General features: G+C 40.4%; 1 protein-coding gene across 1 annotated transcript in view; it reads right to left on the reverse strand.

Moving 5' to 3' along the window:
* Positions 1-1,487: 1,487 nt before the first annotated feature.
* slc6a19a.1 (solute carrier family 6 member 19a, tandem duplicate 1) overlaps positions 1,488-14,831 on the reverse strand; it is a 30,327-nt gene continuing 16,983 nt past the window's right edge. The window contains exons 5-12 of the mRNA XM_063015323.1: positions 12,529-12,639; positions 11,483-11,595; positions 11,264-11,392; positions 10,978-11,134; positions 9,249-9,453; positions 2,895-3,054; positions 2,651-2,813; positions 1,488-1,701 (exon numbers count right to left, since the gene is read on the reverse strand). Of these exons, the coding sequence (XP_062871393.1) occupies positions 1,489-1,701; positions 2,651-2,813; positions 2,895-3,054; positions 9,249-9,453; positions 10,978-11,134; positions 11,264-11,392; positions 11,483-11,595; positions 12,529-12,639 (1,251 nt within the window). The 3' untranslated portion in view covers position 1,488. The remainder of the gene's footprint in view (positions 1,702-2,650; positions 2,814-2,894; positions 3,055-9,248; positions 9,454-10,977; positions 11,135-11,263; positions 11,393-11,482; positions 11,596-12,528; positions 12,640-14,831) is intronic.

Consider the following 14,831-nt stretch of genomic DNA (forward strand, 5'->3'; position numbering starts at 1 on the left):
AGGTCCTGATTATAGCTGTAAAAGAGACGAGGCTGGAAAACAAGTTCAGTCCAGGTCTTCTGAAAATCACCTCAACTCAATAAATACATGAACTGTTTTAATCCCACACCTGAGTTTATTTTATTTTATTTATTTTATTATTATATTCTTAAAATAATTAAGTTAAATTTAATTTTTATTTTATTGTATTTTTAATTTAATTTGAGTTTAATTTAATTTTTATTTTATTGTAGTTTAAATTTATCTTGTTTTATTTTAATTTAACTAAATTTTGTTTTAATTTAATTTAATTTAATTTTTATTTTGTTTTATTTTATTTTAGTTTTATTTTAGTTATTTATTTAAATTTAATTTTAGTTTAAATTTAATTTGTTTTAATTTAATTTAATTAAACCTAATTTAGTTTAATTTAATTTAGTTTTAATTTAAAATTAAATTTTTTACTTTGTTTTATTTTATTTTAGTTATTTAATTTAATTTAAATGTAGTTTTAATTTAATCTAATTTAGTTTAATTTAATTTAGTTTTAATTTAATTTAATTTTAGTTTTTAATTTAATTTTTATTTTGTTATTTTATTGTATTTTATTTTTTTTATTCTTAATTTAATTGAACTTAATTTAGTTTATTTTAGTTTATCTTATTTTATTTTATTCTCAATTTAATTTAATTTAATTTTTTATTTTGTTTTGTTTTGATTTAATTTTAATGTATTTTTTTATTTTGTTTTGTTTTGTTTTAATTTAATTTTTTTATTTTGTTTTGTTGTAATTTAATTTAAATCCTAATTTTGTTTTGTTTTGTTTTAATTTAATTTAATTTTTATTTTTGTTTTGTTTTAATTAATTTATTTTATTTTATTTCTGAAACTAAATCAGTTAAAACACTTAAAATTCTGAAAAAAATATATTAGATTTTTCTTTGTTGTTTTTGTACCTTATATGGACAAAAGTATTGGGACACCTGACTAAGAAGGTCGCTGGTCCTACCACTGCCTGGTTGTCACTGTTGGGCCCTTAAGCAAGGCCCTTAATCCTTAATTGCTTAGACACTATACTGTAACTGTACTGTAAGTTGCTTTGGATAAAAGTGTCTGCTAAATGCAGAAAATGTAAATGTATGGGAATTTGTGACCATTTATTAGTACAAAATATGGCAGCATGTGTACGACTGGGCACTGATCGATCAGTTAATGTTCCAGTTCATCCCAGAGCTGTTGAGTGGGGCTGAGGTTTTCTGGAACAGGAAAGGTTGTTCCCTAAACTGTTTCCTTTATGTGATTGATTTATTACACCTGTTAGTGACCGTTGTGGCTAAAACACATGGAATCAAAAATCAGAAGTGGCGTCCCAATACTTTTGACCACATAGCGTAACAACATTCAATCTGTTTCTGCTGAAGACCTGTCTGGTAAAGTTTGTGGTGCAGCCGGAACTTAAGCTCCAGGTCATAAAGAACCGGACACAGGTTAGAGTTGTGATGTCATTATTTATTGATGAGATGTTTTGACACTGATGGAGACGTTTTCAGAGACGGTTCTGATGTTCTCCTCGTCTGAACGGTTCCTCCTACAGCACCTTCTCCACAGGAACTTACAGATCGCCACTGCAGGTATAGAGAGGCACGGGGTTCCAGCTAGGATGAAGATGACGGCGCTGACCCAGTCAGGGTATGTGGTTTCCACCAAAACTGGAAAACTGGGCTGTAGGAAGGAAACATCACGTTACGTATGGTAGTCAAAATATGGACTCCGCCTCATCCTTCACAACCATAACCATCACCTTCCAAAAGTGCTCTACTGGATTTAGATCTCCTGACTATGGAGACATTTGAAGAACACCCCGTTTGGCACGTTTGACTTGTGCCCGGTCTGGCCAGTAGCCACATTTTGTACCCTGAAGAAAGAGGAAGGTTTTTGAGAACATCTGCTGAACATCTAATGGAGGAAGATGATCACCACTGAGCGAGTGTATGAGATGGCCAGAACTGAAAAGGAGCTCCTGAACCTCATACCTGACCTCATGACCCTACATGAACAAGCTGGATTGACAACATCACAACTATCTGGGACAGAGGGCTCTGGAGAACGCTGACCCATCGGTGCAGCCAACCATCACAAAGCCATGATGCCTTCCTCACATGGTTATACCACCACCACCAGCTGGGGTAGGTGCTGTTTATGCCACCAACAGAAACCAAGATCCATCAGACCACCCATCAGTGAACCTGTGCCCACTGTAGCCTGTTTTCTGGTCTTGTTGGACAGGAGTGAAACCCCTTGTGATCTGCTTCTTCAAGGTTCCTCCTCAGGTTCTTTATACTGTGCTTTATTGTTGGTTGGATATCAGGTGCTGTTGGGTGTTTCTACCAGCAGAACTGCTGCTCCCTGGACGTTTTCTTGTTTTTTAAACCTTTACTATGTTAACTTTAGGGACTATTGTGATCCCAGGTGACCTTCTGGTACCAAGAATCTGTACGATTCTGCTAGATGATCGGTCTGTGAGTGAGAGCATGTGTTCAGTAGATGGCCACCAACGCCTTGCCAGAACAGCCACAAAGTGGTGAAGGAAGAGTGGGACTCCATATAAGTCCAACAAGCTCATGGTAAGGTGTCCATATAATTTTGGTCATGTAGTGTAACTGAGGAATACCGAATCAGGATCCCAGACAGTGTAGGTCAGCTTGCTGCTAACTTTGCTGATGACGTAGAAGACCAGGATGACCAGGAGGATGAGGGGGCTGATAAACCTCCAGGTGGCCTGCCAGAAGATGTTAGGCTTGTGTCCAATCATGAACTCCATGTCTTTGTTGAACCTGTGGACAGAAATACGATGGTGGTAGCATCTGCTAACATGACCTCAGCAAGCATTAAGGTGAACTCCAGAGAACTCCTACCTATCCATGCCGTAGACGTAAACCAGCACCAGCAGCTCGCACAAGGCTATCACCAGCAGCGGGATGGATGCCGCGAAGCCGTCGAACAGGGCGAGCCAGTAGTTTCCAGAAGCCTGGACGAAGACGAGGGCCAGGATGAAGGAGACCAGACACACCAGACCTGAAACACAAATAACCCGGATTGGATGGATTTGGAGCCAATCTCAGAGGGTCTGGAATCATCAGCCAGCAGTGGTGTTCTAACCACCATGATGATTCTTACCACTTGTAACTTCCATTGTGTTCATTTGTATTCCTGAGTAAGGTAAGCCTCTGGTTGAAGTATATTCTTTGCTGTAACTTGTTTTAGAATCTCTCTTTGCAACTTTGATTATTAACTTGCTTAACTGTGCTAGAGATTAACTATTTGTAAAAAACTAAGCTAGTCTGTGGCTGCATTAATCTGTGTTTTGCTGATTGGTTAAAGTGGTTTCAGGTGTCTATTGTTAGAGGCCTAGGTGTGAATTGAGGGGCAGGGCTAAGCTTAGTATAAAATTACTGGTCTTCTCTATCGCTAGGTTTTAATGTCTGTCTGGATTGTTTAATCTATCAAACTTTTCTCAGCATGTTCTACTCAAACATTCCTGTGCTTATATCTCACAGACCCCGCAGACATCAGAAGTCACATTACAGGAACAGCAACGCCAGCAACCTCATCTACCCCCAACTGTTGCAACAGTCTCAAACAGTGGTGGTAGGTGGGGTCTGGAACTGTCAATCAGCCGTCCAGAAAGCTGACTTCATCTCAGCTTTTGCACTTTCTCACAGCCTTGACTTCCTGGCACTGACTGAGACATGGATCACCACCGAGAACTCAGCAACCCCAGCAGCCTTATCCTCTGCCTACACCTTCTCTCATACACCGAGAGGATCTGGTAGGGGTGGTGGTACAGGTTTGCTCCTGACCAGGAAATGGCAATTCACTACTGTGAATGTTTCTCACCTTAACATTTCATCTTTTGAATTTCATGCTATTACTGTTACTTTTCCGATTACTCTTCATATCATTGTAATTTACAGACCACCTGGCTCATTGGGAGACTTCATAGAAGAGCTGGATGTTCTTCTGAGTTTCTTCCCTTCAGATGGAACTCCTCTGACTCTCCTTGGTGACTTTAATCTCCCTACAGACAAACTTCAGTCCTCCTGTCTTCTTCCTCTTCTTTCATCTTTCGACCTCCTCTTTAACCACAGCCCTCCGACACACAAAGGAGGCAATCTTCTGGACCTGGTCTTCAGCCGTCCAGCTTCTGTTCTGGACCTCACTGTCACCTCACTTCACCTCTCTGACCATCACTTTGTGTCCTTCTCTCTCTGTCTCCCAACTCTTCCTACCTCCAACCACACTTTCACCCTTACAACATGCCCCAATCTTCACTCTTTATCTTCCTCCCTGCTGATCTCCAACATCCTAACTTCACTACCTAACCCTGACATTCTTGCTACCCTTCCACTCAACTCTGCAACTAATACTCTACTCTCTTCTCTTTCAACATCCCTCGATCAGCTCTGTCCTCCTACCCTCAAACAAGGAAAACCTTCTCACCCTGCTCCTTGGCTTTCAGACACATTGCGCAGCAACAGAAGAGAATTGAGGGCAGCTGAGAGAAAGTGGAGGAAATCTAAGCTCAGTGTTGATCTCCACTCCTACCACGATCTGCTGTCCAGGTTCTCATCCGACGTGACTGAAAAAAAGACGACATCTTTTTACAAAGCCAAGCTTGAACAATCTGCTGCTGACCCACGTAAGCTTCATGCTATCTTTTCCTCTCTTCTGAACCCTCCTCCTCCTCCCCCTTCTGCCTCTCTCACTGCTACTGACTTTTCAACATTCTTTCAGGACAAGATCGACAAAATCAATCAATCCTTCTCTCCGACTGACCCACTTTCAACTGACCCTCAACCCACCAACACACTCACCAGCTTCACCCCACTCACCATGGATGAGGTTACACAGCTCCTCTCATCCAGCAATCCCACTACATGCACACATGACCCTATACCATCCACCATCCTCAAAGACATCTCACAGGACCTAATCCCCTTCATCACACCCATCATCAACAACTCCCTGACATCAGGTGTCGTCCCTACTGCTTTTAAGAAGGCTCAGGTCATTCCCCTTCTTAAGAAACCTACACTAGACACTACAGACATCAACAACTACAGACCTGTCTCACTCCTCTCTTTTCTATCAAAGATTCTTGAACGTGCTGTCTATAACGAACTATCTGCCTTTCTAACTCAGAATGACCTCCACGATCAGTACCAGTCTGGCTTCAAGGCAGCGCATTCTACAGAAACAGCTCTTGTAGCTGTTACTGAGAAGCTTCATGCAGCCAAAGCAGCCAAACTGTCATCTGTCCTCATTCTTCTTGACCTTTCTGCAGCCTTCGACACAGTGAATCACAGCATTCTCTTGTCCACTCTCTCCAACCTTGGAGTAACAGGTTCAGCATGGCAATGGATGGCCTCCTACCTGGAAGGGCGCGCCTACCAAGTGTCATGGAGGGGATCCATATCTCCCCCATGCACTCTCTCAACCGGTGTTCCTCAGGGCTCTGTACTTGGCCCACTTCTTTTCTCTATCTACACCCGCTCTCTGGGTAAGGTCATAGCCTCCCATGGCTTCTCCTACCACTCCTATGCAGATGACACTCAGCTCGTTCTGTCATTTCCTCCTTCAGACACACAAGTCTCAGCTCGCATCTCAGCATGTCTGCGAGATATCTCACAATGGATGTCAGCTCATCATCTAAAACTTAATCCCAGCAAGACAGAGATGTTGCTCATTCCCGGAGATCAGTCTCCAACCCAGGACCTAGTCATTTCTCTTGATGACTCCCAGATCAGACCATCTGATAAGGTAAGAACTCTTGGTGCTGTCCTGGATAACCAGCTGACATTCTCTCCTTATATAGCCAACATGACAAGATGGTGCCGGTTCCTCCTGTACAACATCAGGAAGATCCGACCATTTCTCTCCAGGGAAGCTACCCAGATTCTGGTGCAATCACTTGTAATCTCACGGTTGGACTACTGCAACTCCCTTCTGGCAGGAGCTCCCATGTCCACGATTAATTGTTGTGAAGATGGCGCCACGAGTGGCAGCCTCGGCACAGTGCTTTCTAGTACTTTCCTTGTTTTTGTCTATTGTTTGTGTTTTTTGTAACCCAAACCCAATCAGTTACACCAGAGACGAACTGCTGAACTTAAGACAGTTCACTTCATATGGTTTTTCATCCATTTTTACTGATTCTGTGAGTTTTTTGGAGATCCTTGCTGGTGGAGCAGCGGCTCTGTTGGGAACACGGAGGAGATGCAGGAGAGGGACGAGCGCCGGCAGAGATGTGAAGCTCCGACAGCGGGGATTTCCCACCACGCTCCCATCGATTCATCTCGCGAACCTCCGCTCTCTGCCTAACAAAATGGACGAGATGCTTCTACTTAACGGGATAAACAAAAACTTTACACGCTCTGCAGCACTTTGCTTCACTGAAACCTGGCTGAGTGATTCCGTACCGGACAGCGCACTGCAACTGCCGGGCTTTCATATACATCGCGCGTATCGCGTAACGGAGCTCACTGGGAAAGCGAAAGGTGGAGGAATCTGCTTTTACATTAATGGAGGTTGGTGTACTGATGTCACAGAATTAAGTAAATACTGCAGTCCAAATTTGGAGTCTTTTTTCATTCATTGTAAGCCTTTCTACTCTCCGCGCGAGTTCTCTTCATTCATCCTGGCTCGTGTTTACATTCCACCTCAAGCCAACGTGCATGACGCACTGCAAACTCTAGCGGATCAGATAACGGGATTAGAACAAAAATATCCGGACTCACTGTTAATAATTCTGGAGGATTTCAACAAAGCAAAACTAAACCACGAACTGCCACGAACTTCTTTGGCTAAAAGAAACTACACTGAAAAGCTGAAGAAACGTTTTTCAGCCAACGACCCTGCTACAGTGTGGAGAGGCCTTGGAGAAATCACCAGTTACAGGAAACCTCCCCCACCCATAGATGCAAATAAAGACCTTGCAGACGACCTCAACGACTACTTTTGTAGGTTTGAAAGTGACCACTTCACACCCATCAATCTACCCACCTCATCTGCATCTGTTATTTCATCTCTGACATCTGAAAGATGTCAGCCAGCTCTTCCGGAGACAAAAGACCAGGAAATCGTCAGGCCCGGACAACATCTCTCCCTCCTGTCTCAAAGCCTGCGCTGACCAACTGGCTCCAATTTTTACACGTATCTTCAACAGATCCCTGGAACTGTCTGTTGTTCCCTCCTGTTTCAAACGCTCCACCATCATCCCGATCCCCAAGAAACCCTCCATAACTGGACTGAATGACTACAGACCGGTAGCATTGACATCAGTAGTCATGAAGTCATTTGAACGATTGGTGCTAGCCCATCTGAAGGAAACCACTGGACACCTACTGGACCCACTACAGTTTGCATATAGGGCTAACAGGTCAGTGGATGATGCAATCAACATGGGCCTTCACTATGTCCTGAAACACCTCGACTGCCCTGGGACTTATGTAAGGATCCTGTTTGTGGACTTCAGCTCGGCTTTCGACACCGTCAACCCTGGAATTCTCTCCTACAAACTCTCCCAGCTCACTGTGCCCCCTGCCATGTGTCAGTGGATTACCAGCTTCCTGACAGGCAGAACACAGCAGGTGAAGCTAGGCGAAGTCACTCCTCACACTCGGACAGTCAGTACTGGTACTCCTCAGGGAAGTGTTATCTCACCACTGCTCTTTTCACTCTACACCAATGACTGCATCTCCAGTGACCCATCTGTGAAACTCTTGAAGTACTACAATCATTGGTCTGATTCGCGACGGAGATGAATCTGCTTACCGGCGAGAGCTCGACCAGCTGGTGCACTGGTGCAGTAAGAACAACCTGGAGCTTAACACGCTCAAGACTGTAGAGATGACAGTGGACTTCAGAAAACACTCACCAGCACGGCTCCCACTCACAATTTTAGGCAGTCCTGTTTCAACTGTGGAGTCCTTCAAGTTTTTGGGCACTATCATTTCCCAGGACCTGAAGTGGGAGTATAACATCAACTCCACCATCAAGAAAACCCAACAGAGAATGTTCTTTCTGCGGAAAATGCGAAAGCTGGGACTGCCACAGGAGCTGCTAAGACAATTCTACACTGCGGCCATCGAATCAGTTCTGTGCACTTCCATCACAGTCTGGTTTGGTGCAGCCACAACACAACAAAGGAACAGACTGCAGCGACAGGTGAAGTCAGCTGAAAAAATCATTGGTGCTCCTCTGCCCTCTCTCCAGGACTTGTATACTTCAAGAACCAAGAAACGGGCAGAGAAAATTATCACTGACTCCTCACACCCTGGACATTACTTCATTCAACCCCTCCCCTCCGGCAGGCGCTATAGATCCATCCACATTAAAACCACCAGATTTAAAAGCAGTTTCTTCCCACAGGCGATCTCCCTACTAAATAAATAAATGACTGATAATACATAACACGTAAGCGTAAAAATATTCATCTGCTGCCAAACTGACTACACTGTAGTACTCATCCTACATGTTGTGCACTTTACTGTTTTGTAAATATTTCAGATGCTGCTAAATTACATATCTGTATATTGTGTGTATATAATCTTATAGTTTGGATAATTTTGTGATTTTGTGTTTAATGTTTAATGTATACGTTGCTTGTACACTGTATCGTACCATTACTAGAGAGATACCATCAGCCGGAAACAAATTCCTTGTGTGTATCCACATACCTGGCCAATAAATCTGATTCTGATTCTGATTAAACCCTTACAGCTCATTCAAAATGCAGCTGCCAGCTGTAAGTCGCTCTGGATAAGAGCGTCTGCTAAATGCTGAAAATGTAAATGTAAATGATGACCTGACTTTGAGCTTGTTGGAGAACCTTTCCCAAGCCCCTGACTCCACCTTTGAAGCTGTATGAGCCAAAGGTTTCTAATTCATCCCAAAAGTTGGGTTGGGGCTAACCCAGGGAGTCTGTGCAGACCACTGGAGTTCCACCACACCAACCTCATTGAAGCATGCCCATGTTCCTCAAAGTCATTTGGCGAACGCTTTTACAGGACCGTGACCGTACAGTCTAAGCAATTGAGGCTCAAGGTCCTTGCTCAAGGGCCCAACAGTGGGGCTTGAGCCAGCGACCTCTTGATTACTAGTCCAGTACCTTAACTGCTAAATCTCAAACCAATGGACAGGACAGAGATGAACATGATCTGCAGTGTTCCCAGCATTCTCGTTCCTGTCCAGCTCCCTAAACATGGACTTACCCGTCAGCAGAGATTTCGGCCAGTTCCTAGGTAGAATGTTCAGGTCCTGCAGAGGAACTACAGCCCCCTCGACATGACCGAACATGGTGGAAAGTCCCAGGCAGAAGAGCATGATGAAGAAGAGCACGGCCCAGAGTGGAGAAATGGGCATGCTGGTGATGGCCTCGGTGAAGACGATAAAGGCCAGACCGGTACCTTCTACTCCCTGTGAAACAAAAGACACAGAAGATGATGAGATGATTTCCAGGGTCGTCTTATACAACCTTTGTGTAGATGTTCCATCTCATAAGCTTTACTTCCCCAGACCATAGATTCTAGTTCCTTCTGGGAGACCCACGTTTGGTTAGATATTTATATTTTAATTTCCTTCTTTTTTTTATTATTATTTATTAGATATTTTTTTATTATTTTATTCTCAAAATATGTAAATTTAAGTTTAATTTCATTTATTTTAACTTAATTTATTTTCATTTAATTTTATATTTATTCAATTAAATCTTATTTTAATTTAATTATATATATATATATATATATATATATATATATATATATATATATATATGTATATATATATATATATATATATATATATATATATATATATATATATATATAATTTAACCTAATTTAGTTTAATTTAATGTAGTTTTAATATAATTTAATTTTAGTTTGTTTTTAATTTAATTAATTTGTTTTGATTTTATTTTATTCTTAATTTAATTTAACTTAATTTAGTTTAATTTAGTTTTTATTTTATTTAATTTTAGTTTAGTTTTAATTTAATTTACTTTTATGTATTTAAATTTTTAAATTTTGTTTTATTTTAGTTTTAATTTAATTCAATTTAATTTATTTTTTCTTAATTTAATTTAACTCATTTTAGTTTAATTTAGTTTAATTTAGTTTTTATTAAATTTAATTTCAGTTTAGTTTTAATTAAATTTACTTTTATGTATTTTCATTTTTTTATTTTGTTTTATTTTAGTTTTAATTTATTTCAATTTAATTTATTTTTTCTTAATTTAATTTAACTCATTTTAGTTTTATTTAGTTTTTATTTAAATTAATTTTAGTTTAGTTTTAATTAAATTTACTTTTACTTTTATGTATTTTCATTTTTTTATTTTGTTTTATTTTAGTTTTAATTTTTTTTTCTTTATTTGATTTAACTCAATTTAGTTGTATTTGATTTAATTTTTGTTTTGTTTTAATGTAATTAAATTTAGTTTTTGTTTAATTTAATTTTTGTTTTGATTTAATTTAAAGTAATTATTTTATTCTTCATCATGCTCTTCTGACCCACGGTTGGTCTGTGGATCTTCCAGAAGGAACTAGAATATATGGTCTGGGGTAGTTCCTGAGAGCGTCCCTCAGGGCTCTGTTCTTGGACCACTCCATTTCCGCCACTTGCAGCCACAACGTTGTCTTCATGACCTCGAGCTCATTGTATCCAAACCTTTGTCCACCTACTCAGAGAGCTCCTTTTTTACCATCTCCTGAAGAATCTGGACCTTGTTGAGGTAACGTGGTGGTAACCTTGGGTACTTGATATTCCTAGCAGGATCACCCTATCAGAACAGGTCTAAGGGGTAAGATCAGCCAAAGAGCAGCCCTTAGACCCTACTGACCCACTTGAAGGAACTGGATTAAAGGAATCTAGTAGTGCAGAGTAAGATGTGATCTGATGACCTTGTGTGTACCAGAACGTTGACGTCACTGTGACATGTACCTGGCTGAGGAAGGTCTGCATGTCGCAGGTTTTCAGGTCGAGTCCCTGAACGATCGCAGGTGACGTGCTGTTGAGGATCTGCAAGGCCTCGTCGTAGCTACTTTCGGTGATGTTCCCCTCTGGAAGGTCGAAGGCGTTCAGGAGGGCCAAGATGTTCCTGTGTACCAAACACAGATGGAAGGGGTTAGCACATGCTTCCTGAGACATTTAAGGAGCTGCAGCTCCTTTAGGATCAAGGTTCTAGAAGGAGGATATACAGTACAAAGATGGTTCTGTAAACACCCACCCTGCCAGACACTCGTCGTATTTCTGCGTAGCTCGGAAGCCGATGATGGAGTAGATGACGGTCGCTGAGTATACGGAAGTCATGCCGTTTATGATGGAGATGATCACCGAGTCCTTCTCACAGTTGTTGCTGGTTAACAAAAGGTTTGGACATGATGAACAACCACTTAATTATTAGTATTTAATTAAATAAATGGAGTTTTTAATTCAGTGTACTCACTGCACTGGATTGTAGCTGGAGAAGGACACGAGTCCTCCGAAAGCCACCGAGAAGGAGAACAGCACCTGAGCACCTGCGTCCATCCAGGTCGTGGGGTTCATCAACTCGTTCACCTTCAAAAAAAAGATCCAGACATAACATTCTGAGCACTGACAGGTGAAGTGAATAACACTGATCATCTCTTCATCACTGCACCTGGTCTGCAGTGGTCAGTATCTATCAAAAGTGCTCCAAGGAAGGAACAGTGGTGAACCGGCGACAGGGTCATGGGCGGCCAAGGCTTATAGATGCCCTACTGTAGCTCAAACTGCTGAAGAAGTTCATGCTGGTTCTGATAGAAAGGTGTCAGAATACACAGAGCAGCACAGTTTGTTGTGTATGGGGCTGCAGAGCTGCAGACCAGTCAGAGTGACCATGCTGACCCCTGTCCACCACCAAAAGCGCCAACAATGGGCACGTGAGCATCGGAACTGGACCACGGAGCGATGGAAGAAGGTGGCCTGGTCTGATGAATCATGGCCGGGTGCGTGTGTGTCACACGGAACACACGGCACCAGGATGCATTATGGGAAGAAGGCGAGCCGGCAGAGGCGGTGTGATGCTTTGGGCGACGTTCTGCTGGGAAACCTTGGGTCCTGCCATCCATGTGGATGTTACTCTGACACGTAGCTCCTACCTAAGCACCGTTACAGACCATGTTCACCCTTTCATGGAGACGCTTCCCTGATGGCAGGATGATGCTTCCTGCCACAAAGCTAAATGCTTCAGGAACGGTTTGAGGAGCACAACAACCAGTTTGAGGTGTTGATCTCAATCCAATGCAGCATCTGTGGGACGTGCTGGACAAACAAGTCCGATCCATGGAGGCCCCACCTCACACCTTACAGGAGTTAAAGGATCTCACACATATCACACCTTCAGGGGTCTAGTGGAGTCCATGCCTCGACAGGTCAGCAAAAGGGGGACCAACACGATATTAGGAAGGTGGTCATGTTGATGTAACGGTAACAGTTTGGGGAAGGTCCTGTGTGATTGTGCAAACGTACATCTGGAGTGAACAGGTACTTGATGCCGTTGATGGATCCTTTGAGGGTCAGTCCTCTGATCAGGAAGATGGTCAGGACCACGTACGGCAGAGTCGACGTAACGTAAACAGCCTACGAGGAAGAAAAAACAGGTTTTAGATCAGTACTATGGAATATTTTTGGTAGAACCCCATCAGAGATCCAAACACCTCCTACATTCTCCTCATCTTGCTCAGCCAGTGAATGTCAAACATCAAACAACGTTATTCAAGCTAGATGCACCAATTTACCTTTGAACTGACCAGATATTTTTGGAAAAATACAAGTTTCACCTCGTTTTACCCTGATTACACCATTGCTATCTGTGGCCAGGAGTCCCAGCGAGCACAGTCCACAATTGAGGACGTTTCAGGCCGGTCAGTTAGTGACTCTTCTAAGCCGGACGTCCAACCCTGGATTCCCAGATCTCAGCAGTAGTGATCTACAGGATCTCACCGCTGAAATTTATTCTGTACATTTATAACGTATATCTACATTTATATCGTATATTTATAACGTATATCTACATTTATATCGTATATTTATAACGTATATCTACATTTATATTGTATATTTATAACGTATATTTACATTTATATTGTATATTTATAACGTATATCTACATTTATATCGTATATTTATAACGTATATCTACATTTATATTGTATATTTATAACGTATATCTACATTTATATTGTATATTTATAATGTATATTTACATTTATATTGTATATTTATAACGTATATCTACATTTATATCGTATATTTATAACGTATATCTACATTTATATCGTATATTTATAATGTATATCTACATTTATATTGTATATTTATATTGTATATTTATATTGTATATTTACATTTATATTGTATATTTATAATGTATATCTACATTTATATTGTATATTTATAACGTATATCTACATTTATATTGTATATTTATAACGTATATCTACATTTATATTGTATATTTATAACGTATATCTACATTTATATTGTATATTTATAACGCATATCTACATTTATATCGTATATTTATAACGTATATCTACATTTATATTGTATATTTATAACGTATATTTACATTTATATTGTATATTTATAACGTATATCTACATTTATATTGTATATTTATAACGTATATCTACATTTATATTGTATATTTATAACGTATATCTACATTTATAATACATATTAATAACATTTATCTACATTTATATTATATATTTATAATGTTTATCTACATTTTTATCGTATATTTATAACGTATATCTACATTTATATCGTATATTTATAACGTATATCTACATTTATATCGTATATTTATAACGTATATCTACATTTATATTGTATATTTATAACGTATATTTACATTTATATTGTATATTTATAACGTATATCTACATTGATATTGTATATTTATAACGTATATCTACATTTATATTGTATATTTATATTGTATATTTATATTGTATATTTACATTTATGTCGTATATTTATAACGTACAGTGTATCACAAAAGTGAGTACACCCCTCACATTTCTGCAAATATTTCATTATATCTTTTCATGGGACAACACTATAGACATGAAACTTGGATATAACTTAGAGTAGTCAGTGTACAACTTGTATAGCAGTGTAGATTTACTGTCTTCTGAAAATAACTCAACACACAGCCATTAATGTCTAAATATCTGCAACATAAGTGAGTACACCCCACAGTGAACATGTCCAAATTGTGCCCAAATGTGTCGTTGTCCCTCCCTGGTGTCATGTGTCAAGGTCCCAGGTGTAAATGGGGAGCAGGGCTGTTAAATTTGGTGTTTTGGGTACAATTCTCTCATACTGGCCACTGGATATTCAACATGGCACCTCATGGCAAAGAACTCTCTGAGGATGTGAGAAATAGAATTGTTGCTCTCCACAAAGATGGCCTGGGCTATAAGAAGATTGCTAACACCCTGTAACTGAGCTACAGCATGGTGGCCAAGGTCATACAGCGGTTTTCCAGGACAGGTTCCACTCGGAACAGGCTTCGTCACGGTCGACCGAAGAAGTCGAGTCCACGTGTTCGGCGTCATATCCAGAGGTTGGCTTTAAAAAATAGACACATGAGTGCTGCCAGCATTGCTGCAGACTTTGAAGACGTGGGAGGTCAGCCTGTCAGTGCTCAGACCATACGCCGCACACTGCATCGACTCGGTCTGCATGGTCGTCATCCCAGAAGGAAGCTGACGCACAAGAAAGCCCGCACACAGTTTGCTGAAGACAAGCAGTCCAAGAAC

This window comes from Trichomycterus rosablanca, chromosome 1, assembly GCF_030014385.1.
Source record: "Trichomycterus rosablanca isolate fTriRos1 chromosome 1, fTriRos1.hap1, whole genome shotgun sequence".
Classification (NCBI taxonomy): domain Eukaryota; kingdom Metazoa; phylum Chordata; class Actinopteri; order Siluriformes; family Trichomycteridae; genus Trichomycterus; species Trichomycterus rosablanca.